Source organism: Ambystoma mexicanum, chromosome 5q, assembly GCF_040938575.1.
Source record: "Ambystoma mexicanum isolate Mex_15411 chromosome 5q, UKY_AmexF1_1, whole genome shotgun sequence".
In the NCBI taxonomy this organism is placed as follows: Eukaryota; Metazoa; Chordata; class Amphibia; order Caudata; family Ambystomatidae; genus Ambystoma; species Ambystoma mexicanum.
In genome coordinates, this window is record NC_090933.1 from 927,067,427 (window position 1) to 927,094,449 (window position 27,023).

The 27,023-nt window shown below is 45.8% G+C and overlaps 1 protein-coding gene across 4 annotated transcripts in view; it reads right to left on the reverse strand.

Annotated features, from left to right (window-relative positions):
* SNX31 (sorting nexin 31) overlaps positions 1 to 27,023 on the reverse strand; it is a 397,776-nt gene that overhangs the window by 326,160 nt on the left and 44,593 nt on the right. For all 4 annotated transcript variants that reach the window (XM_069621443.1, XM_069621442.1, XM_069621441.1 and 1 more), the window contains exons 3-4: positions 18,043 to 18,157; positions 10,965 to 11,029 (exon numbers count right to left, since the gene is read on the reverse strand). In XM_069621443.1, coding sequence (XP_069477544.1) covers positions 10,965 to 11,029; positions 18,043 to 18,100 — 123 coding nt within the window. In that variant the 5' untranslated portion in view covers positions 18,101 to 18,157. The remainder of the gene's footprint in view (positions 1 to 10,964; positions 11,030 to 18,042; positions 18,158 to 27,023) is intronic.

Below are 27,023 nucleotides of genomic sequence, written 5' to 3' on the forward strand. Positions count from 1 at the left end.
TTTTTGTAAAGTGATCTTCTTGGGTAACGGCAACATAGGGAGGTGAACCCCGATCATTCAGAATTTGGTTGCTATGGAGTGTTGCAAGGATGTGTGGGAGTGGGAATAATTGTTGCCAGGTGCCTGAAGGGAGAGTTACCAAACGTGTTTTGCCTGCAGCATGGTCTAGGCAGACTGCATGCAACCCACACACACACATACATACATACATACATACCGGTCGCTAAATGTCTGGATAGGAGGCATGCCGTGCAACACGTGCACTAGGAAGTGGAAGAGCGTGCACGCAGCCAGGTCATTTATAGAAGCAATACGCAACTAATGACAGAAAACGATTCTATCATTGTTGTACTTCACATTCAAATGAAAGGCGGCAAATCAATTTATGATATGATAGTTTATTTATATAGCACCTATACACAATAGGCCTGATTCATGGAAGCTTTTTAGAATGGCGCAATCCCGTAGGAAAACGTTATGTGAATCAGGCTCAATGTGTTTCAAAGCACTTCCCAGCAAGGGAGGGAACAAGGGAAAAATACAATGACATTCTTACAGGCCATGAACAACAAGAATGCGAAATTAACTATCGTACTCGCCCTGGAGACATTTCAGATAGTGCAAGAGCCAAGACATAGATAAGGAAGGGAAGGAGGGGGAGAGTGGGAAGGAAATGGAAACAGACAGGCGACTACCGTACTCGGCCTGGAGACATTTCAGATAGTGCAAGAGCTAAGACATAGATAAGGAAGGAGGGGGAGAGTGGGAAGGAAATGGAAACAGACAGGCGACTACCGTACTAGGCCTGACGACATTTCAGATAGAGCAAGTGCAGCAAGTGCAAAGTCACAGATAGAAAGGAATGGGAAACAGACCGGAGACTACCGTACTAGGCCTGATGACATTTCTGGTAAGAGATGTAATTTTACAAGTGGAGCAGGAGAAGGTAAGAGAAGGAGGGAGTGGAACAAAACAAGTGACTATCGTACTAGGCCTGACGACATTTCAGATAGTGCAGGGGGTGGGGGGGGACAAACGTTGTTGCTATCATACTAGGTCAAGAGACAATTCTGATAGAATAAGTGCATCGAAAAGAAAGGGAGGGCGGGAGATAGAAGGGAGAGGACAGGAGGAGAGAACAGAGAATAAACAGTGAAAGAGCAGAGGAGAGTGAATACAGTTGCAGAGGTCAGTAAAACACATACTGTTGCAGGGAACAGGAAATGTAGGCAATGAAACAAGAAGGGCACAGCATGATTCAGAGCCAAGTCAATGTGTCAAGTCAAATCCAAGCATTGGCAGCAGGTCGGTGATGGTGAGACAATAGTGAATCGAGACAACTCATGTAGTGAAAGATGTATGAGGGTCTGGGGGGTGGCAGAAAGGATAAGGGAGAAGGTAAGAAGAGAGCTGGCAAACAGGGGAAGTGGACATAATGAGGGGCAAGAAAGGGGCGGGGGAAACCTGAGGCACATCTTTTCGACTTTAATGATACAAGTTTACTGATTAACTTTGGCCGTAACCCCACCCCTCAAAGCGCATCATGCTTAAAATAAGAGGACAGATCCTCTTGCTGCTATTGATGGGCATAGAAAGAGGACGCTACATCTCCCCCCTACTTAAATGAGAAAGTCCTCCTTCAGTTCATGGTTATTTTGGATGGACTGCGAGTGGCCCAGAGGGTGATCGTCTCTGTCACCGTCAATGTTGTCAGTGTCGATATCACCGCCCATGAAGTCCAAGCAACTGTATGAACAGTCATTGGAGGGGTCACTCTTCGCTCTGTTGGATTGCTTCTTCTAATCGTTTGATGAACGAGGAGATTCTGGTGATTTGACATATGGGCCAGCTGCTATCATGGATCCGTTGACATGGGCGACTGTCATGGGTTGTGGGTTAAAAGCCAGTGTTTCCTTTGTACCTTGTGTCCGACGCACTAGTACTTGGTCACCTAGGTACACCTGTGCCACTTTTGCCTTTCTCCTGCATACACTTTCATTCTTTCCTTACTTTCTTTGTCTTCTTCTCTCGTCTTCAGTTCTGCATCTGCAGACACCTCACTGGTGGGCAGATGTGGGATGGTCGTTCTTACAATTCTGCCAAACACGTGTTCGGAGGGGCACACTCCCGTGGAGCTGTGGGGAGTGTTTTTATAGTCTCTGAGCAGAGTGCAGATGGCTTGCATAAAGGAGCCGTTTGTTATGGAGCTCACTTGTAGAGTGCATTTTAGGTTTGCCATAAATCGTTCTACCGTGCCATTGGCCTGTGGCCATACTGGGGTCATTTTTCTGTGCTGGAATCCAAGGTGTTCGGCGAACATTCTGAAGTCATGTGCGCAAAACGGTGGTCTATTGTCAGACTTTACCATGTTTGGAATGCCGTAGTTTGCAAATATCTTGTCCAGTGCAGGGATGATGGCGTGCGCCGACGTATTAAGTGGATCTCTGGAAATCCAGACATTTCATTTTCATTCCATGACGACCAAGACATACTTGCCATTGGTCAGGGGTCCACACATATCAACTGCCACTTCAGACCACACTTGAGGTGGCGTTACTGTCATTTTGAGGGGTTCTGGAAATGTGCGCAGTGTGACAGCTTTGCATGTTGTGCAGTTTCCTAGTATCTTCTCGACTTTTGCATCCATCTGAGGAAACCACACTTTTGTCTGCAGCTGTCGTTTGGGAGACAATGCCTCTATGTCCGGTGTGCCATGTTGATCACTCTGGCTTGTAGTATCTCTGGGATTACGATTCGATCCTCTTTTAGCTTCAGGCCCTCCGGGGATAGGGACAATGTATGCTTAAGAAGATGAAACGCTTGGAGTAGTTTCCCTTCCTTATCGTGGATGGTTTTCTCTTCCTGTGTCGATTCATGCCATCTCCCGGAGGATACTCTCTTTTTGACGGTCCTTAGTACATGGTCCTGGCACATGCTGTCAAGTATTTCAGTGATGGTGAGGGACTTGGACAGTGTGTTACTGACAACGTAATTGATGTATTGGTCTGCCTTGCAGGACTGCGCTTCCTCTTGTACAGGAAGGGGATATCTCGATAGGAAGTCTGCTGGGTTGTTGCCTTTTCCAGGACAATGCACTATTGTAAATGAATATTCTTACAGGCGAAGTCCCCATCGTGCAATGCACGAGGCATTTTGGCTGAGATTTTCCATAGATGGTTGTGAGGGCCCGATTGTCTGCGACAATCGCGAATTGGCGTCCGTAGAGGAATAGATGGTAGTGCTCACATACCCAGACCACTGCTAAGCTTTCGTTTTCAGGCTGGGAATACGCACACTCTGCGGGAGACAGGCTGCAGCTTGCACAGGCTACTATGCAACGTGATGACGATAATGGGGAGTCAGGTTTGAATTGGGCAAGGAGCGCTCCTAAACCAACTGGGGTTTGATCGACGGTTAGTTTGGTTTCAAGATCTGGATCATAGTAGGCCATGCATGAGGCCGATGCCATCTGTCGTTTGATTTCTTGGAAGGCCTCCTCACACTTGTTTGACCAAATGAAATGTTGTCCCTTTCCTGTGAGATGCTGTAAAGGTGTGCTGACGGATGCAAAGTCCTGTATGTACCGTGTACAGTAGCTGGCCATGCCTAAAAACGACCGGACTGATGATGTCGTTTGAGGCGTGGGCACCTCAATGAGCGCTTGAACTTCATAGGGGTCTGGTTATAGTCCGTGTGAAAACATATTCCAATGAACTTGGGTGTCGTCTTGCTGAGTTCGAACTTGTCGATATTTTAGGGTCAGGTTGGCTTCTTCCAATGCCATACATAGTCTATGCAGTGCATCGTCACGGGCTTCTTGAGTTGTGCCGAACACTAGAATGTCGTAGCTATAACTGAGACATTGCGGGATGTGCTGGACTATCTGATCTACTTCATGTTGGAAGATTTCCACAGCGGAAAACGCCCCAAAGCGGAGTCGCTTGTAACGAAAAAGACTTAAGCATGTGGCGAACGTAGTTATAGCAGGACTCTGGGGTAGTTCGAGCTGATGGTAGCCCTTGTTAAGGTCTAATTTTGAAAAGACTTTTGCTCTATGTAGCAAGTGCATCATGTCAGTCATTCCTGAGGACCCGTGCCTCTCTCTTTCAATAATCATGTTGGGCACCCTCATGTCTACGCAGATGCAAATGCATTTACGGTTCTCCTTTTCCGGAACTGGGACAATGGGCGACACCCAGGGTGTTGGCACGGTGGCATGTTGTATAATGTCTTGCTTTCTAAGTGAGCGTAATTCATCCTCTACTTGCTTTTGGATGTTTAGTGGAATTCCTCTATAATGTTATGCAACGGGTTTAACGTCCGGGTTGATGTGTAATTTGATTTGTTTCCTTTTGAGTTGTCCTAGTCCTTTAAACAAGGTCAAAGATTTTGAACATCATTTCCTTTGAGCTAGTGGTGTAAGTCGCCATGATTTGGTACATGATATGTACTAGTCCCATCTATATGGCAGACTTGAAACTGAGGATGCTTCCACCTGGCACCTCGCCTTTGACTACATATATATATCATTATCTTTGTTGTCTTGTCTTTGTATGAACACGTGGCTTTGAACATGTCTTTGCATTGTAGGGGCGTGTCAATGTCAGCCGATTTCAACTCTTTTACATTTCAGGCCCTTGTAAGTTTCTTGATTTACTACATTTACACGTCACTCCTGTCTCAATCAGGAATTGCCGGGGGCTGCCGTTCAATTGCAATAATAATGTCAGGCTGTATTCTGTTGCAGTCTTGTTGCCTATTGCATGTACATAGCCTTGCTTGCGATTGACACTGGATGACGAGGAGTCAAGAGTCATTGTGGTGTCTTGGTGAGGTCTCCATGTATCACACCTTGTGCCTTGTTGATCTTCTCTGTGTCCTCAGGCGAGTGCCTTAGTCGAGCGTCCTCTTTCCTCTCCCGCTGATGTCTGGATCGATGGGGCTGGGGGGATCCCTCTTTCGACTGGTTGACCGTCGACTCCTGCTCACGGGAGATCTTGACTGCCTCGAGTGAGAGCTGCCTCTCCTTTGTTCGTTGTGCTGGTTGAGACTTTGGACGTATTTCACATTCTTGCATACCGACTGAAAATTATTCTCTGCTCCACAGTTATCACAATTGTGACCGACAGCTGGGCATGGATCAATATAGGGAATATTGTAACCACACCTGTAGCATTTCTTTTGATCTTTGCTCCGTTCCCTCTCAGACACTTGGACCTGGCATAGTGGCGTTGTGGGTGACATCTGTGTAATTTGTATGTTTCCTAGGGATTCAGTCTGCATGGAAAGCGCTATGTCAGTCCTGGCCAGTTGTACTATTTCCTCTAGAGATCTAGTTCTCTGCAGCAACTTCTTCCGAAATTCAGCTGATTCACAGCCAGCATGGTTTGTGATTTCAGTGCCTCTTGCGTTGAGTAGTGTTCAAAGTCACAATATGTCACCCTTTTGCAGAGTCTCATGATGAAATTGTCTAGCGTTTTGCCTTTTTCTTGCGTGAAAGTATGAAAATGTGCTGTTCATAATCCACATTTCGTAGGGGCACAAAATAGTTCTTCAGGGAGTCAATGATGGCCTGAAATGTGGTGGTTTTATTCTCCGGCATTTCAAAGACCATGTCACGCACTACAGGGCCTAGCGAGTGCATTAAAATTCCTCCAAGGTGGCGTTCCTCCCGCACCCCGTTGTATCAATGTATATATGCATTTCCTGGAGCCATCTGTTCCATCAGGTTGCCAAACTGGTAGTGTCCGTGATGTTATAAGGCGGGACCACCTGTAGTTGTAGGGACTTGTGACCGCTGTCATGCAGTGCAGGGGTGGGGGGCGAGGGGGAAGAGTGCCTCTGCTGACGAGCTACTCACAGCTTCCTCATCTTACATGGTGCTGGTCTGCTAGTATACAATGATGGGCTCACAGAGGGGCACCTGCCCACTTGCAGATTAGTCTAAACTGTGTTGCCGGCAGCGTATTGAATCAATTACTCAGGAGTGAAAACCCCTCAGCTGCAGGGTGAAAATGCAGCCAGGTCTTACTTGAGGCCATGTGCACTAGAGTCTGGAAGCATACGTGTTTCTCTCCGGAAATCCACCGTGGGGTGAACTCACTCTTCACGCCACAGCAGATTTTTGAAGGCTTCATGTGAGCACCGGAGGGCTCTGAGCTGCAGGGAGCTGAAACTCACAGGAATTAGTGCTGGAGATTGAAGACACATGTCCGCGGCACGCGTGGAGGCTATTACCTTGTCACCTTTGTTGTACTTCACATGCAAATGAAAGGCAGCAAATCAAAGATGCAGAGACCTGGGGCACGTCTTATCTTCTTTAATGATATCAGTTTACTGTTTAACTTTGGCTGTAACCTCACCTCTCAACACGCACATCACATAAAGAGAGGACATATCCTCTCACCGTGATTGATGGGCATAGAGAGGACACTACAATTATGTAGAAAGAATATATTATATATATATTAACGCCTCAGCAAAACTATTTGCTACACTTTGCGAGGACCGCATAATGATGGTTTCTGTTTTGAATTTTGTGTGCCGTGATTTTTACTTAATAAAGGAAGAAATGGTTGTACGAAGGAATGCAAATGTACGCAACCACAACTAGTCATGGGTATTGCATTTTTACAGTTAAGGGCTATGAGCAGGGAAACGTCTGATAGAAATCCTCATAAACTTCATAAACTGGCGTCCATTAATTTCTCCATCTCCATTATTACAAGGCCCCAAAGCAGCATTCCACAAGCATGAGGTGCACACGAGATAAAAGAAAACCTTTGTCAACCACGATATAGCAGTCCAACTCGTCTGGCGTGTGTTTGAAGAAACATGCATGGGAGCAGAGAGGGCCCTCATAGGCAGTACTATGCCCTGGCTCTCACCTAACAGATGCAGTTCGGATTCACAAAAGCTTCAGCCACCACCACAGTCGCACTCGAAGGAAAACTACCAATGAAAAATGGTCACATTATGAAAGTTTACACTGTACCCAAGACCCAAATGAACCAAGAAAAAGTGTCTAAATTTCAAGACTCTCCCGTCCCCTGCACACCTTTCAAGCTGAAATAAATCAGTCAAAATTTTGATAGAATTTACACATTTATATACACGAATATCATAATAGAACATAAACAACAGCATAGATTTGCTTTGTTCAAACAACAGATAATATTAGGCTTTACATATAACCAACATGGAAAACAAAGAAAAACAAAGAAGAAAACATTCTTTAACAGTTGAAATGCAACTTCAAGCTCTACGCGTTCCGGGGAAACCCCCTTCTTCAGGAGCAAAATCTGCAAATACATATACACACAAAGTTATAAATCACCACATAGTCCATTGAATGTTTAGGATACTTAAACACATCATATATGAGTTGCTCTCTACAAGTTCAACACAAACAAGGATCCACTGACATTATGCAAAATGTTACATCGTGGCTGCTGTAGCACAGTTAAAAAACTGGTGTGATTCCAAAAAATAAAGCTCAAAGTGAAAATCAAAAAAAGGAGGATAAAGAACCCTCATATGTACCTTATGATTGGGTTGTTGCCACCCTGATGTATGGAATGTTCATTTCACATCTGTGCAATGTGTGCATAGAAAACCGGGTCCATGCAGAATCTCCAAGGGTCATCAGCCGTAAAAACAGGTCAGGACAAATGATCTATACTGACAAATAAAACATAACTGTTCAAATCAAAACGTCTACACTAACTCATACTGTAAAACCACCTCAATTGTGAATATCAACTTAATTTCTGAAATACGACGCAAAATTCAAGAAGACCTCAATAAAAACCGCCAGCCAAAAAGTGAACACCCCAACCTATCGATCTAACCTATGCTGTCACCTATACTCCAAACAATACAGTTAAATCACCCACACTCGTGAAAAGCTCTTTGAGTAAATAACTATAAGCAATTAACCAACTGTGCATTTGTACATTTACCTTGAACACTTTTCTTGTCGTCCTTTCCCAATAAAAAAACAACTTGGGAGTCCTCGTAGAACGTAAAAATCCACTCGATAAATGAGGCATCCAGCCTGTGGTTGATTCGTGCTGGACAGTTGAAAAAACAAACAAGCACGTACCAACATATATAAATACACCTTCACTAAAGTGCATAGAAGACAAATCAAAAAAGTGACCCAACCGGTGTAAATAGACTGCGCTCTCAAGCTGTTACTTACATTCAGGTTATTTTTTTACGTGACCGCATATACCCGGAAATCATATAAATCGGATTATTCGCTGCTCCCACGTTTCAGAGACTTTGCGGTTTCATATGAGAGGAGACGTTTCATGTACTTTGAGGAGGATTATAACCTGAATGTAAGTAAGAAATTGAGAGCGCAGTCTGTTTACACCGGTTGGGTCACTTTTGATTTGTCTTCTATGCACTTTAGTGAAGGTGCATTTATATATGTTGGTACGTGCTTGTTTGTTTTTTCAGCTGTCCTGCACGAATCAACCACTGGCTGGATGCCTCATTTATTGAGTGGATTTTTACATTATAAGAGGACTTTAAGTTGGGTTTTTTTGGGAAAGGACAACAAGAAAAGTGTTCAAGTTAAATGTACAAATGCACAGGTGGTTAATTGGTTATAGGTATTTATTCAAAGAGTTTTTCACGAGTGTGGGCGATCAAACAATACATACAGTTAAGAGTATAGGTGACAGCATTGGTTAGATCGATAGGTTGGGGTGTTCACTTTTTGGCCGGTGGTTTTTATTGAGGTCTTCTTGAATTTTGCATCGTATTTCAGAAATTAGGTTGGATATTCACGATTGAGGTGGTTTTACAGTAGGAGTTAGTGTAGACGTTTTGATTTGAACAGTTATGTTTTATTTGTCAGTATAGATCATTTGTCCTGACCTGTTTTTACGGCTGATGACCCTTGGAGATTCTGCATGGACCCGGTTTTCTGTGCACACATTGCACAGATGTGAAATGAACATTCCATACATCAGGGTGGCAACAACCCAATCATAAGGTACATATGAGGGTTCTTTATCCTCTTTTTTGATTTTCTCTTTGAGCTTTATTTTTTGGAGTCACACCACTTTTTTTAACTGTGATACAGCAGCCACGATGTAACATTTTGCACAATATCAGTGGATCCTTGTTTGTGTTGAACTTGTAGAGAGCAACTCATATGATGTGTTTAAGTATCCTAAACATTCAATGGACTATGGGTGATTTATAACTTTGTGTGTATATGTATTTGCAGATTTTGCTCCTGAAGAAGGGGGTTTCCCCGAAACGCGTAGAGCTTGAAGTTGCATTTCAACTGTTGAATATTTTCTTCTTTATTTTTCTTTGTTTTCCATGTTGGCTATATGTAAAGCCTAATATCTGTTGTTTGAACAAAGCAAATCTATGCTGTTATTTATGTTTTATTATGATGTTCGGGTATATAAATGTGTAAATTCTATCAAAATTTTGACCAATTTATTTCAGCTTGAAAAGGTGTGCAGGGGACGGGAGTGTCTTTAAATTTAGACACTTTTTCTTGGTTCATGTTTAACACAGGCTCCAGTGTCAGGGCTTGTACTCCTCCCCAGCACCCATAATTGTTTAAAGTTTTTCTCTAAATCCTTTTCTACTGATGGTGAATTAGGTGTGCTCCGATTGATGTTATTTTTTGTGCCCAAGACCCAAAAGGCCTTGAGTAACATCCACACCATGACTTCAGCAAAGCAACACAAAATACATTTTAATACAGTGAATACTGAGCTGTTGCCATAGTCTGGTTATCCTAAACCTGGTGAGGTTGGGGGCACTGTGAACGTGATTCCCCTTCCCTAATGCCTACGGCACACAAAAGACCACCCCCTGCACTCAGTCAACAATCAAACATGGCCTGCCCTGCCAAGCAGATCTGAGAGCAATAGCAGCCTATGCTCTGCTCCCTCTGCCGCTGCCAACCCACCCAAAAAAACACACATCTCAAGATTCCCCTCATGTGCGAGAAGGCTATCCAGTCATTTGATTTTTATAATGCTGGTAGTCGTGGTTTTCCAAAATTTAAAATGGGAAAAAAACCTGTTAAGAAAACCGGACTTTATCGCCTTCTCACACATGGCTAGTGGTAACGTGAGAGCTCAAGTGACTGGGAAAACGGCAAAAGGAGCATGGTAGCACAAGCCATTAATTTAATGCAAAAGGGCCGGCCTTCGGAGAGGTAAAACTCTTTTCAAGCCAGATGTAACAAGTTATCTTTTCAACAAGGACTGGCTGAGAACATCTGGGCAAATAGGCAATCTATGGTCAAGAACGTATCAAGGATAATGTAGAACTATCGAAACTGCACAAACCAACAAACCTCCCAGTTCGTGAGATGGGTGTCTTCATCTCCAAGAACTTTTTTTTCGGCTTTGGATAATGTAACTGATGTCAGCTTGTCAAGCTGTGTGGATCCAAAGAGAGTATGGTAACAATTTCCACAACTTTGAAATCTTAGATTCGTACATATGAGAACAAGCTCCGTTCTATAAAACCACTATTTTTCCAATTATATTCACACATACGTGGATCATCGTGCTAACGAGCGGCTAATAAATTAGCAACTGTAGCGGAAGTGAACATTTTTTGCGATTGCCGTTGTGGCTGCATTGATTTTTGGCAAGACCTCTTTTAGTCAGACTTGGGGGACAGACCATGCCCGCCTGCCATACTAGATAAAAAGAAACAAAGCAACAAAAAACAAAAAAATATTCAAAAAGCCACACACAGAGCATGCATCCAAATAAACGCAATCAAAGTAAGCATCCGATAACCAGCTTTCGTCCAAGCCAAGGATCCTATGGTTTCTAACATTACTACAATGAAGATTTTGAAGATGCATGCACTTTTTGTAGTAAATTAGGACAACACATTTATTAAAGCACACAATTAACGAGATCAATTTAGAATCATTAAACAAATAATTAAAACACTAGCAAGCATACCATTTGTAGGTTTTTGAAATAACAAACGAAGAGCTCACTGCTCGAGATAATCGGGTTAGCGCCAACTGAAATGAGAAAAAGATGAGAGCAAAACTGGAGTTAGACTAATGGAAAGGCATAATGTATACAGAGATCAAGTGTTAAAACATAATGAAGTAGTTTTACCATTGTCAGTTTTATTTTAGTGCTTCAACTCTTTTGAAAGCTGTAGTATTGTACACCCTATGAAGGCATCTTGGGAGTAAGACACTGACAACAGATTCTGAATTAATAATAAAAGCTTTATTAACTTAAAAGTCAGGATGGAAAAAGGCCCATCTTGCCCTATACTATCGGGGGATTTCCCTACCAAACCAAAACTAAGGACACCAAGAGTTCAATTTAGGAATCCTTCTGTGTCCATCACCTACACTTGCCCTCACAACTTACCTATACAATGTGTAGAGATGTCAGCAACCAACACAACGGTGTTCAACATAAAGTTCGGAGCTCTGACCAGCTGGCAGCTTTCTTTCAGCTCCCTTCCCAAAGTATAAAGCAGTTCCAGCAAATGTCTCAGGATTGCCTTACGTTATGGATGATATAGAACAGCAGTACTCTGGGTTCCCTTCCCCAAGTTTCAAAACGCAGTTGAAAACACCAAATAGCTTGAGAATCCGTCCTCAAGTCAATAAGTAGTTCAAACCTCACGGTTCCTTTCCCCAAGATGCTCTTTCAATGATATATTGATGTTTCCCGGTTTTCTTAAAGTTCTGCGCCCCACTTGCGCCCTATGCATATGGTTTAGTCTTTGTAACAAAAACAAAAAAGTAAGTGTTTCGGCTGAAAATTGTAGTTGGTTTTGTTTCACTTATTAAAGTTCCTCTACAAAGTTCCATTCACTTGGAGTCCACAATACATTGGGTTCGCTTGACTTGTGTAAGATTCGATTCACTTTAAGATTCAATCTCTATTGGTTTCTTTGGTTTAAAGTCTGATGGATCTGTAGAGTCAACAAAAAATAACTGCTTGCTTTTTAAAGTTTCATTCACTTTAAGTTTGGCACACAGTTTATCTGAATTTCAAAGCTTAATTTCTTTATAATCTTCATAAGTGACAGTTTTCTTTCAGTGTGGCATGTAGTAAATATGAAGATAGGTTTAGAGAGCTTTGCATTCGATTCAGAACTCAATTGTTAACGTTTTCATTTAAAATCACTTCGTTGTTATATTCAGTTTATTTTGTTGCGATATGCCTTTGTAGTTTTGCCTTCAAAACGTGCCCAGCATTCAGAGACTCGAAAACGTGCTTTCATGTACATGCGACCACTCCGTAAAGTGTTAAATGTGTAACAAGTTCCATTGTTTGCTGGTTAACAAGAATTCAGGTAGGAAACTTTTGAAAAAGTGTCATCATTCACGCCACCACTCCGATACAAAATAACCTTGCACGCAAGATCACATACAGCTCTCCGCTGCTTCTCTTGGCCTCTCTGCTACCGCTCCACCATCACTGCCACTGCTTCTCTCCTGGAGATCTGATTGGGCCTTTTATACACCTGCAGCCCTTTAACAGGCTGCAGCTGCAAGTGTACAATTAGCCCTGCCTGTCCATCATTAAAGGGACATGCCTGACCTCTAGTACTCTCAGCAAGCCTCCTCCGCGTCCCAGTACCAGAGTGGTAAAAACACCTAGTCTGGAGTACTCCCGGTTGCCGCCTCTTTGTTCCAGTACTGTTAGTAGTTCTATAGGAGGAAGTCAGGGGGTTGACTTATAATAACTCATGAAGGCGGGTAAAGGGTTGGGTTGGTCATTAGGCGAAGGGGGAAAACCATGTTTCTCCCAAAGGCATCCCACTCCCAGTAACTACATATCCTCCACCCCTTTTATATTTAATTCTATTTGGTTTTCTTTCTAACCTGTGGATTGAGAATATCTATTACCCTTTTCCTGGTCCATAGGATATGGATAACAATATCCCATAACTACCCCTGGAATGAAGTTCTCCTTGGAAGGGAAACAGAATACCGCGTTTCATCCAAAGGTACCCTGGTTCCAACACCCCCACCCCACCTCCCCCTCCTCACCCCCCCCCCCCCCCCCAAGGATCCTCCACACAGGTGGTCCTCCCTCGCTTTTCCACCCGCAGGGTCGTGATCGAAGAGTGATGGCCTTTCCCTGGCCACCTGCGAAGAAGATGCCAAGGGAGTGGAAGTGAGAATACCCTCCTGTATCTCACAGCCCACAAATCGACGAGTTAATATAAATTAAGAGTTAGTGCTCCAGTGGGTAGGTTGGGGTTGCGCAATGACAAGCGGTAGGCGCCTAGAAGCTCGGCGCAACAGTTCAGAATGAAGCGAGGGACATTAAGCCAAGGTATGGGCACCTAATGCCAGACTGTTGACCGGCACAAAGCTTCCAGCACCGGGGGATTGGGGGAGAAGGGGGCAAAGGCAGGTCACCATGGTCTGAGATGGCAGCAGTGGGAAGGGAGAGAAGCGGAAAGCTGCAGGCACACAGCTGGGACAGAGACATGAAGGGGAGGCTGCAGGATGATCATGAATGGGTCTTGGAGGCAAGGAGAAGAAAGATTGAGGTGGGGGCAGGGGTGTAGCAGACACAAAAGCTGGAGAGGGGAGAACAGGGGACACCTTGAGGACTTGGTACAGACAAAGCCCACACAATACTTCTGTAGGGCCGAGTGCTAAAGGGTGCAAACTCTGATAAACATATATGTGTTCGATTTATTTTAAGAATTAACCCCAAATAAGGGTATTTTTTAAAACACAGTGACACTTCTAAAATCATAGCTCTCTCATATCTGGCACAATATTTAAAGCTGATTGCAAACCCATTTTCATCAAAACTGTTCAAATAAAACTTTCAAACATTTGAAATCTTACAACAGGAATTTTAAATAAACAAAGTTCTCTTGGGATCTTTAGAGATCTCAATGTAGTAGTATTGAGGGGTGTTGATATTGTTATAACTATGTGCTGGACTAATATATATATATATATATATTTGAATGATGAGGTTCCTCCAAGTGAGGAAATAACATTCAGAGATCTGTTTCTGCAATGCTTGCCTCCTGTAACCTTGGGAGCGGGACGGGGAAGCTTACGGTTGTTTCCAAAATTTATTTTAGGTTCAACAATCAAATAATACAAATATATTTTTAAAATGTGCCATTCTATCACTGATAATACATTGGTGGAAAAAGCCACACTGCCAGTGTCCTGTATCACTAACGTGGCATAGTTGGAAGGAACTCACACAGTGTGATTTCTTTTGCATTAGCATGCCCCTGCTGGTGAACAATTAGAGTCCTTTGGTCCCAGAGCACTAACAGGACAGTACTGGTGGAAGCTCAACCAAAATGTTAGCGTTAACATGGCGAGTTAGAGGAGGTCAAGACAGACCCATCTTCCCACCATTCACATGTATGCAAAATTAACGTTTTTACAAATTATCCATAGTCTGCATAAAGAGTGTGGTGTGTGCTGATCTGGTTATTGATCAAAAAGAATCTCATCTATCCATAAACAACCTAACAACAAAATAGGTTTTGTTTCACAATATATATATATTGTTTTATGTGTATACTACATAACACACTAATTTGGGTATAAAAATAACATACGTCAGAAATAGAATTATATAAAGTACATACAAAATGACAGTGTAAATATGAAATTCTATCTAGACAAATCAGCCCCATATCCCTTCCTTAATGACTGCACTGCTGTTTCCCTACCAAACTCTCTTTGGAGAAATAGCCACAGAGCAAAAAATGACCAATTGTGCCATAGTCCGTGACGATCATGAAAATGATTAAATTTTGTATGCTCAGCCGGCATAATAGATTATTTCACTGTTGCTTTTATGTCTGCAAGATCCATTCTATCTTTCTGTATGTTGCATATGGCACCATGATGCAGTCTTTACCGAGAGATGGTAGACTATAACAAGGGCTTCAGTTGTTGCAAAGCACTGAAGCTGCTCTCAGCCACACAGGAAGTGCTGGAACAGTTAGAGGATCCACAGTGGCTTCACCTTCGCAAAGAAAGCTTTCTGTGGGAAGGATCCTTCTGAAAAGGTCTACAAGTTTTGAGACTGTAGAACTTGTGGATGCTTGCTAAGGTTGTTAATTGTGCAGAGAGGAGGAAATATTTAATTGCTGGGTTTTAACAATTTTTCAGAGCTTCTCCAAGGTTGGTGGAAGACTTGAATGGAAGAGATCGAAAAGTAGGAGTGGGGGGTGGGGTGTGTAGGCAAGGAGTGGACAGGAGGAGAATTGTTAAAACAGAGTGATGGTGGTGGTAAAATATGATCTGGGTGGAGGAGCATTTAAGTGGGGGCAAGAGTTATATGTGTAGATAATGCCCACTATAACGGAAGTCAGACCCACTTACTCATTTGTCTATTACCATGCCTGCTTTAACACTTTAGACTCCACTTAGAACAAGCACTGATGAAGCCAACAGTTTTGGCTCATCTATAAACATTGCATAGACATTGTCACCATACCTCTAGGAACTAAAGCTAATTATCAGCTATTTCCATCCTAAATCCAGGTAATGACATTAAAAGCCCTGGTACTCGCAGTTCAAGGTTTTCCCATCAAAATCCAAGGTACTCATATCATTACTAGCAATGACCATCAATGCATCAGTAGCATCAATGTAGGAAATAAATCCAAGAATCATAACGCCATCAAAGTCAGAATAAGTTAGTGCATGTCAGATAGCTGGCCGCCAAGAGTGGCGCGGGTGGCCTGAAGCATCTTCAGGATGCTTGAAATCGATAAGCCGACTTCGAAAAGTTGTGCGAGTGGTAGTCATTTCGGCCAAAAGAAAAAAGGGCATAGATGACCAACTGATCTTAACGATAATACATTAGATGTTGAAAATGATTAAAGTTACCTGGAAAGCTTAAACCATAGAAAATGACCAGTTGAAACGGTATTGAGGTTTTTAGATGGATACCACATACATTGACGGTTTAAGTTTAGAACATTCAGAATCAATTATTTGACTTTGTGATCAAAATAATAAAAGAGATGAGTGACTGGGCCATTCGGATATGGGTGACATTCACATCATCTTTGGGCGTACTAGGTCAGATAACTTGGACTATTTCATAGTTTAGCGAAAATAGATTAAAATGGTATTTACATCAGGATGAAATCAAACAAAATCAAAGTTGACATTTTATGCGATTTTACAAATGGACAAACAACGTCAAACTTTTAAGTTTGAAATTAAATTCATTTTTCAACCTTAAGTTTTGAAAATCAATATGGTCAACTTTATCATCAAACCTATCCAAATGTAATTTCTATGTATTTTAGGGGTGCATATTCACAGTCTTGAGGATGTTTCGGGCTCGTGCCAATAGCTACTTTGGTCCCCAAGAAAGCATGGCTAAAAATGGACTGGTGCAAAAGTCCTAAAATGCAGCATTTGCATCCCCCTTTAGGTGGTTATGCGTTTAGATTAGGAACTGGGGAAAAAAAACGCTGCCAAATGGTGACTAGCAATATGCTGGCGTAAATTGTTGAAATTAATGGTAGATCTTAACAGATGTAATGTATGCTATAAATGTTTCTCTTGAATGAGAGTTAATGATATGGTATAGTCCAGGTTGTGATATTAGGCGACTATGGCACTTTTTATTCAGAGACGTAGGTTGTGAATTTCCATTCATGGGTATTATTGGGTTGCCGTTTGTATGAGGAATATATGAATATATATTATTACAAAAACTTGCGCATGTGTAAATTTGCCAGGTGATATACAAATTAACTAAACTGATTGGTATTTGTTTTCCAAAGTTCTTCCTATTGCATATTTGTACAGGAAAAGTGTGAATCTCCCCTCCAGTGGTAATTTTTCCAAGCAAAGTGGAGGTGGGTAAAGACTGCTAGTGGCCAGGTGCTATAAAGGAGGAGTACAAGGGTCATCAGTGCTCATTTTATGGCCATGTACATGCAGAAAGGCAGCCATGTCTTCTATCTAAGATGGAGAACACACCATCAGTGACAGTTTTAGGGATAGTCACTTGCCCAGTTACAAGCCTTAAAGGAGGCAAGTGATGTCACCTGAACACACCATTAGATGTCTGGGGGGCAATCAGTGGCTTACTTGAGTGCCAAGTACAAGATAGGGAAGGCTGTCTCATGAGATATATTTTATGTTATACAAGTGGTCCAGTGTGTGTCATAAGTGCCGAGAGGCCAGGTCGGACTGGGGTATAAAATTGGCTTGGACAAGTCTTAACAAGTGCCCCACAGTCGCAAATACTGGTTAAAACAGCTGTACAGTGAAGTAACTCAAATTGACTAACTTTGGCCAGACAAATCTGTCCCAGAAGTAGCAGGTTGGGGCTGCTCTTCGGGCATTGCCCTCTAGGCCAGTTCCAGCCTGCTGAAAAGTGCCCGAATCAATGATTGCAGGCCAGTGGGGTTTGTTGGAAGAGAACCGTTATTTGAACCAGCTTCATGCGCTGGACCCACTAATGCCGCTCCCACCCGACCCCCCTCCCGGTCTCCCAAGGCTCAGCCACATGAATTAACTGAGCTGAGAAAAGGGTGAGGTGCTGTGCAGAGGATGTGGAAGGGCCTGCATTTGCCTCGGTCACTTTTACTCAGTGAACTTGGCATCATTGGCCTACATTTTAACACAGAACATTAATATTACATAGGTATTTTGTTTCCGGTTGTGTTTCAGTAGCAACTTCACTCTATAGACAATGAGGATGTGACTTTTAAAATGTATTTAAAAGTTGACAATTAAACTGCATGCCACTAGGATTTTTGTTTTGTAATGTTGCATAATGTTTGAGATGCATTTTTCCCTTAGGACAACTCGTAGCACGCGACATTAAGATGCTTCCAGACCCATGACCTCCCCTGTGGGACTCAGTACTCTGCAACAGAACAGCGCCGAGGGACACACGAAAGATTTGGGAGCATTATTTTAGGAAGTAAACCAGCACTTCTGTAGTAGGCGTTAAAAAAGGTTCAGTTGGCATGGTGCAAGAGTCATCGATGCAAAGATACTTCAAGAAACTTTATATTAAAGGGAAAGAAACCTACCGCTTTGGAGGTACCGCTCCAACTGAAACCTCCTTTCTTCAGCCATGGAGTTGGTCATCGCAAGATAAAACTTGCGAGGAAAAGGTGGGACACTCTTTCCAAACTGCCGTCTCAGCTGAAAAGAAAAGCAAATGAAAACGTTGTGCTATGCCCTGAAGTACAGCGATTGTAACACAGGCACCTCAAAGCCACCTATTCCATCCCCCAAAGTCAGCAAATACTTGATAACAATAAAATGGCGGCCAAGTCCTCAATTTAGAACAGATCTTGGATTTCCGCTGTAAACATCAACAAGAAAGCTTTTAAATACCAGAGCACATCAGCATGTAAGGCCATTAAATGGTTTGGCATGAATTACTGCAGGTTGATAAACAACTTTCATAAAACATCTGCGTGTGCAGTATACTTAACTAGTACCCATAGCAGGCCCACAAGGTCACCACTTACTCTCCCATCTTTTCGGATATCCCCGTGTACGGTAAAAGACGATGCATGCACCTAAATCATCAACTTTGGTTTTATGTATGTTGTGGCATTTTCGGTATACCTTCTGATCTAACAATTTGGATGTAGACTGGTGATTAATTTGATGAGGTGATTGGAGATTCTGTAAAAAAAACTATTGGGTTTTACAACAACAAATATGATGCATCATGTCACTAGCCCTGATTATGACCTTTTGGAGGTCGAAACATGCGTCGGCTATGTGTGTTGAACTGACATTAAATTCTTAAGAAATTTGGATCAAAGATTGTAAAAAAATTAATTCTTTTTGAGACATTCTTTCAAAAATTCAGTTAATAGGCGATAAAGAGTGCATGGATCATGGCCATCTAGTGGAATTTTGTCTTGTATGGCCTTGGGCTTAGGCCATTTTGCTAAACTCTGTGCTTGCACCCTCTGATTGGCCTACAATTTGAATTTCACTTAACTAAAATACATAGAAACAATATGTAACTAGCTTGATCCGATAGCAGACCATCTAATTCCTTGTGACGTCTAACTGCACATGAAAAGACCACTGCAACGGATTCCGACAGGTCCCACAAGGACCAGATTGCACCTTATCGAGAGTTCAGTATGGGTGAGCAATGGCAAGCATGGCAAAACACACAATGTTCATATCTGGGCAAATAACATGGAATCATGGGTGTTAAGCGAAATTATATTTATTAAGGGTTGTGTTTTTTGGAACAAGACACAAAAATGCAATTAGTTAATTAGATTGAAAACCTACCAAAACATAAAGGGGAGGGGGGCAGGGAGAATAGTGAAGGAGGAGGCAAGGCAAAACAGGAGGGCAGGTAAGGACAAAAAACACACATTTGTGAAATGCAACTGCGTGAATCACTTCTAGGTCCAATCACAATTCCATAAACATACAAAAGGAGGGAGTGAGGACATGTAGCACACATTTGCCATCTTACTTTACACATGGCAACGTAGCCAAAAACTATTGCCAACACCTAAAACAAGTATAGAAAAAACATTGTCAAAACACCCCTGACCTGCATGTCTGCATGGCTGGGGGACTTCCTGGACAGTAAATGGGCATGGGCTCAGCCCCACCAAAGTTTAAAGTGGGTGCTTGAGCTCCCGGCCCAGCTTTCCCTACGCCAGAGGCGTTGCTAGGAGGGAGGGGGGGCTGAGGGGGCTATAGCCCCTGGTCATTTGGTTGTAGACCCAGATAGAATCTCAGGGGCTACAACCAAAAGGCTAGCTAGCCCCGAGTCTCGACAGTCCCAGCATTAGCATAGCCCCAGACCTTTCCAGACCTAGCAACAACCCTGCCCTACGCTACAGGTCAATGTAAGGCAGTAGACACATCTCTTCACCCGCTAAGGCCACCATCAGTCATGTTTAGAATCACATGGTCAGTTTCAGGGTCTGAGTTAGATTATTGGTTTTCTAATACTTTAAAAGGGAAGAAAAACATGCTTTGAATTTTTTGCAACCTGTTCTATTTAGGCAATTGTTCTGACTATCAATGAATTTGAAACATCTTTTAAGAGATGTAAAAGCTTCCACTAGGCTACTCCTTAGTTAGATGTGTCACACGTATTTTAAAAAGGTTGCTTAGCTACTTTCGAGTCTTCGTCCCCAACTTGGTGCACTGGTTCACAACTCAGTAGCCCCACCCCATCAGCTCGATTTCTTGCACTACTTAAAGTACTGTACTGCTCTATGGAGACAGTTAATGCTCAGAGTTAACTATGGTGTGGTTCCTTCCAAACAATCTCATGGTGGTTTCTTGATCAGAATGGGCAGGCAATCATTGGGTGTTCAACCTACAGGTGCCCCAAAGAAGCACAAGTGACCTTGGACAACACCAATCCCTGTGCAATGAAACTGTAAAGCAGAGCAAGGTCGGAAATGGTCTATATGAGTGCCAAAGTGCATTTTGTTCCGATCACAAAACGTAGTTTGATGGAACTGGAAAGCTTATGGATGTTTATGACGCTATAGTGCTTGAGCATTCATTAACTTGGTGTTGTCACCAGATTAACTTGTTTACAGAGACTCCTTTTGGTCGACCTACTTGGATCAACCCATTACCACCATTTTGGCCCTTTTATTGGTGAAGTTGGGGACGAGGGTGTGATTCACCCCCCATGCACCACCCTCTACCGCAACCACTTTGGGGGGGGGGGGGTCTCCAGTCTCGATCAACTATCAAAGTAAGCTGACTAAACCGATGACCTTTAAAAAGCAGTCTGAACTCAACTTCACACCTTGACAGCAATGTAGATAAACATCATTGTGGCCCCTTGTGACAGCAGTGAGACAACCTAGTGTCACCCAAGTTAGCCATCAACTGAAACCCAGAGTGCTAACGGCACCACATGTCAAACAGTTCAACACCACCACTGGAGTTTGAAAGGGCAGGTTTGATATCCAAATCAGGCTTTTCAACCGGTCATAAGAGCTTGCCTTCGCCATACCAAACCTAGAGGCTGTACACCGAATCTCATGACGCAGAAACTGCTCTGCATGGGCTTCCTTAATACAGATGCTGGCGGGAGTCGGACAGCTGAACTCTGGCTTCCTGGGCACTCTCATTTTGCTTACTTCAGCACTGCACTGTTGACGCTGTCAATCACAACCAGGCAGCACATACAAACCTTCCAAGAACTGTGCTCTGAAGAATCTGCCTCAAGCATAGGACTGCTTTTAAGGCTGTGATTAGCCTTTGAGCTCGACACTTACTGCTCTGCAAACAGAACAAAAAACAGTAAGGACTATTTGCAGTATTTAAACTTCAATGAACTTAAGGTCTGATACAGTGCTGGATCCACATAGGGGCTGCACCGAAGCAGGAGACATGCAGTGAACATTTCATAAAGTGTTCAATATCTTGGAGTGAGGGCCGACTAAAGTAGTTTTCTTGTGCGAATTCCTTGGTGTTCTTTTGTCATCATAGTGCAGAAAAAAGGGGCAAACCAGACAGAACAGATTCTTGTGATCTAGACTCTCCGAATCCTGGAAGGCAGTAGAGGGGAGCATCTGTGAGACCTCACCAGTCACCAGTCACCGGTCACCAGTCTTGTGACCACCCCAAAAGCTTGGCAGAGGTAAATAAATATTTATGACTTCTATATAGGCCTTTAAGAGTACATCGGATAGATCGGAGGCTGCAGTGATGTTACAGGAATGGTAGGGGGTGGGGGGCGTTCTCATATGTATGCCCAACATCTAGACAAAATAATATATTGTGTAAGCTTCAGACAAAGACTCGCTGAGGGACCACCAAATAACTTTCTGCATGAAACAATTGCGCAGTAACTAACAAAAGAAAAGTGGAAAACAAGAAATGATGCTGAAACCATGTAATATCGGACTACTTGAGCCTACAAAAACACCAACTGGGGAGATCTGGGGAGTCTACAGAGAAACATAAGTGATCTTAAAAAAGGAGCCATGCTGTTCTAGCTTCTAGGCACCACTCCCTAAAGTGGTAAGGGACTTATTCCCCAACAAAAATGGACACTGGAGGACTCAAGCGTCCAGCCAATATTTAGGTTAAACGTACATTACACCCACCACGTTTTATTTAATTGTAGAACCCTTATGCATCCAGTGTCACTTGGCTTGTTTGAAGTTACTTAGAGGCTGATTCATGGAATAATTAGCGCGGCGCAAGTGGGCAAAAACGTGCGATTCGCAGTGGAATAGCGATAATCGCAGTGCAAGTGCGAAAATCGCACGAAAAGCAGCGCACATCGATTCATGGAAGGCCGTGCGCGAGAAAACCATCGGATGTGCGAAAAAAAAGTGCACGGCGCACGTTGGCGCACAGGCCATCTAACAGCGTGCGCCAGGTCACAGCGAAAATTGCACAGGCCACAGCGAAAATCGCACATAGCGCGGCGCACGCAACAAAAGTAGGCGGAACACGGGGCGTAACACTCGGAATGGGGAACAACTTGCCAAAACGTGGGCGTCACGGGGGAAGTACAGGGTACAAGTGCGCGGAACGCCCACACGCTCGCCTACAACACGAATTCATGGAATAGAATAGGGCAAAAAAGCGCACGCTCAAACCAGCGCACAGGCACAAACACTACCGCCACAAGAAAGCAGGCGGTAGCGTCTCTGCGCCTGGAACAAATGTGCGCCAAAAGGTGCGCCAACAAATAGCACCCATATACAGCCATGAAGAATGTCCTATACTGTGGCCCTCCAGGACAAATGACGTGCAAAGGGGTACCCACAAACACGGACAGCCGCTGACAAAAAATTACGTGTGCGTGTATACCGGGGTGCGCGGGAAGTCTCACACGCGATTGGCCCAGTGCGAGCAGGGTACGTGTATTTCAGGGGTGCGCGGGAAGTTCCACACACGATTTCAGAAGGGTATGTGTATTTCAGGGGAGTACTACACGTAAATTGGCCGTGTGGGTCCTCCAAGGTGTACGCTCCACAACCTCCACGGCCCCTGCAGGCAGCCCACACCACGGGGGACTACCCTGCACCCCTGCTCATGTCCCGCAGGCAGCCCATCCACCATGGGCATGCCCCCCAGCCAACCCACATGTCACCTTGCACTACTGATCAACAATGCATGTCTCCCACCACCCCCACCCCCCAGCACTGCATGGGCAGCCTCCACCAGGCCCCCACTCATGTCTCCCACCACCCCCACCACCCAGCAGTGCAGGGGCAGCCCCCACCAGGCCCCCACTCATGTCTCCCACCACCCCCACCCCCCAGCATCCAGGGGAAGCCCCCACCAGGCCCCCACTCATGTCTCCCACCACCCAGCCACCAGGGGCACCCTCCACCACCCCCACCCCACAGCAGTGCATGGGCACCCTCCACCAGGCCCCCACTCATGTCTCCCACCACCCCCACCCCCCAGCAGTGCATGGGCACCCTCCACCAGGCCCCCACTCATGTCTCCCACCACCCCCACCCCCCAGCAGTGCAGGGGCACCCTCCACCAGGCCCCCACTCCTGTCTCCCACCACCCCCACCACCCAGCCACCAGGGGCACCCTCCACCAGGCCCCCACTCCTGTCTCCCACCACCCCCACCCCCCAGCAGTGCATGGGCACCCTCCACCAGGCCCCCACTCATGTCTCCCACCACCCCCACCCACCAGCAGTGCATGGGCACCCTCCACCAGGCCCCCACTCATGTCTCCCAACACCCCCACCCCCCTGCCACCATGGGCAGCCTCCACCAGGCCCCCACTCATGTCTCCCTGCACCCCCGAGGAGTGCAGGGGCAGCCTCCACCAGGCCCCCACTCATGTCTCCCACCACCCCCACCCCCCAGCAGTGCATGGGCACCCTCCACCAGGCCCCCACTCATGTCTCCCACCACCCCCACCCCCCAGGGGCACCCTCCACCAGGCCCCCACTCATGTCTCCCACCACCCCCACCCCCCAGCAGTGCTTGGGCACCCTCCACCAGGCCCCCACTCATGTCTCCCACCACCCCCACCCCCCAGCATCCAGGGGCAGCCCCCACCAGGCCCCCACTCATGTCTCCCACCACCCCCCAGCCACCAGGGGCACCCTCGACCAGGTCCTCACAATCCCCAATCATGTGCGTTATGGTCAGCCTCCACAGCCAAAAAGCCCTACCAAGTAACCCATTCACCCACATGGAAATGGAAATTACATGTCACACCCCCAATGTTCATGAAGCTAATGAACCCATGTCCGTCACACACAATGTTTGCAATTGAATGGGAAAACACCCAACATGACATGCATGAAACCAATGAGATGATACCACACAGTGAAGCATGAAAACAAAATTGTACAGAAAAAAAGAAAGAATGCTAAAGAAATGAAACAAACTACAATGGGAAGTAAAAAAAATCAAGCTGCATGTCCGCATAAAAATAAAGAACTGCTAATCATAATCCAAAAAAATGTCCTCCAAAGTCAAATGTAAAAAAATTATCCATCAGATCAAGAACTATGTAAAAAACTCGAAAGGGTCCATGAGCCCAACTGAACAAAGGAAACCTAAAAAAACACCTAACTAAAAAGCAACTATATACAAAAAGTGGAGCAGTGTCCGTCGACTCCAAATCATAAGAAAAAACAAAGGAAACCTAAAACTAAAGAACTATATACAAAGGCGGCGGGCAAGTCCAGCGGCTCACTCCGTGGTGTTCCGGGCCAGGGCATCATCGAACTCCTGTTCGATGTCCCGGAGGCGGTCCAGTTCCATGGCCCCAAGGGTCCGCAGGGACGACGCCGTGTCCTCCTCCAACCCCCTGCGGATTGCCTCGAGGCACTCGGCCCACCTCAGGGCCCTCCGCATGGAGTTCTCCGCCCTGACCATTGTGAGCCGCGCCTCTTCTGCCCGCCGCCGCTCCGCACCTATGGCGTGGCCCAACCGCTGCCACACGGAAGACATTCTCTGTCCTGGGTCCTCCTGCCCTCCGGCCGATGCCTGCCCCTCCGATGTCGAAGGCCCCGAGCCTTCATGGCTCCCACCATGTTGCTGCGGCTGCTCTGCCTCTGCCCGTGCACTGCCTCCTGCTGCCTGCACATCGTCCGCCGGCTGGGGTGCAGTTGTTGATGTGGCCACCCCTGCTGGACCTCCGACTCCCGACTGTGGCAGGGATGTCTCCTCCACCAGCCTGGCCGCACTGTCGGAGGCAGCTCCACAGGGCACCCAGGTGACTGATGGGTGGGAAGATGGCACAGAGGACGACTGGCGCGTAGGGGGTCCAGTTGAGGAGGGGGTCGGAACAAGCCCCATCAGACGGAGGAATCCGGTCTGGGTGACCTGTCCCAGCAGGCTGACGTGGTCAACGAGCCATTCGAGATGACGTGCAGTCTCTCCATGAAAAGACTGCAGGTCACCTCACATGGCCAGTTGACGCAACGCCACACCAGCCAGGACAGGCTCAACCCGGACCTGGATAGCCACGTCCGCAGGCAGAGGAAGGCCAGTTGACGTCAGCTCATCCCCTGCCTGAAAACGGGTCTGGACGTAGGCATCCCTGCTGGTGCAAGATGATGCAGGGACAGGATCGGGGACAGGATTGCACACAGGCACCTCCGCGGCGGCCTGTGCTGCCTCCTGTCCCTGGTCCTGGACTGCACCACTAGCACCAGTGGGATCCCCACCTCCAGACCCCGTCTCTGGTGCTTGCACGGCCTCCTCCTCCACCAGACCCCCCACCAACCTGGATGACTCCGTGCCATCTTCCCCTGTTGGGCCCTGTGGGGTCCCAGCTGCCCCTTCTGCTGCCGAGGAGTCCAACTCCAACCTCCGCCTCTTGGACCTCCCCCCGGCAGCTGCGGCCTGGGACGCGGCACCGGACTCCTCACTCCCCGACGAGATGACAACACGGGAGGGGAGCCGGGCCTTGCGTCTCCGGCTGGCGGTCGGATCCCCGCCGCTGTGCTCCACAGCACCTTCTCCGCCCTCTTCATCAGTTGACGCTGCAGACAGGGAGAAACAAAAAACACAGGCATCAGGGCACTGTACAATGGACACATACACACATGACAGTTGCACATGAGTGTCATTGGCAAACCTCAGACATGTCATCACAATCCCCAACACACATGTCATTGCAACTCGCACACATTAGCCATACCACAGCCATATCGCAACTGCCACCACCATCCATACACATACAACAGCATGAGCAGCCAAAGGTGACCCAGACATCATATGCAACACAGGAAGTGCACCACACATGTACACACACACCACCACACTTGCATGCATGTGTACACCTCTGCCAAGTGTCGCACTGTTCAGACGGGCATCCATGTCACATCTGCCAATCAGGCTTACACATACCGCAGTCACATGCATCCATGTTGCATCACTGTTGCACCCTTGTCAAATACACACACATGCACATGTACACAGTGCTCATACATGCAGCCCAAAACAACATACATGTGTGACATCACGGACATGTCTACTTACATACACATTCATCCAAACATGTGTGCACGCACAAATGCATTTGCCATGCAAGCCTACACACACACGCACCATCCATGTCTCACACATCACAGCCCTCGCATGTGTCAGCCCCACGGCCCTGTACACCCCCACCCATACTCGACCCCATACAAACAGATGTGCAACCTGCACAATACCGAATAATCACCACACGCACTGCTCACAATCAGGATGCATGTACACTCACCGCTCGACTCCAGACGGGTCTGCTTCTCCAGGACCTGGACGTGGAGCGCTGGGGATATGCGTTCCAGGACCCCCATCTGTTCTTCCGACAAGTGGCCCCGGCGCCCCTTGGCATCCGCTGCCTTCAAGAGGCGCCGGGCCTTGTTCAGGGTCCTGGACCTGAAGTCCTCCCAGCGCTTCCTGACATGTTGTAAGTCCCGGACTGCCACCCCCTCCGCGTTGATGGCAGTCACGATGTCAGTCCAGATCTGAGTCCGTCCTTCCTTGTCGGCGCGGGAACTTCCGAAGAGGGCATCATACTGCCCCAGGACTTGCTCCACCAGGACACCAACTTCGGTGGCACT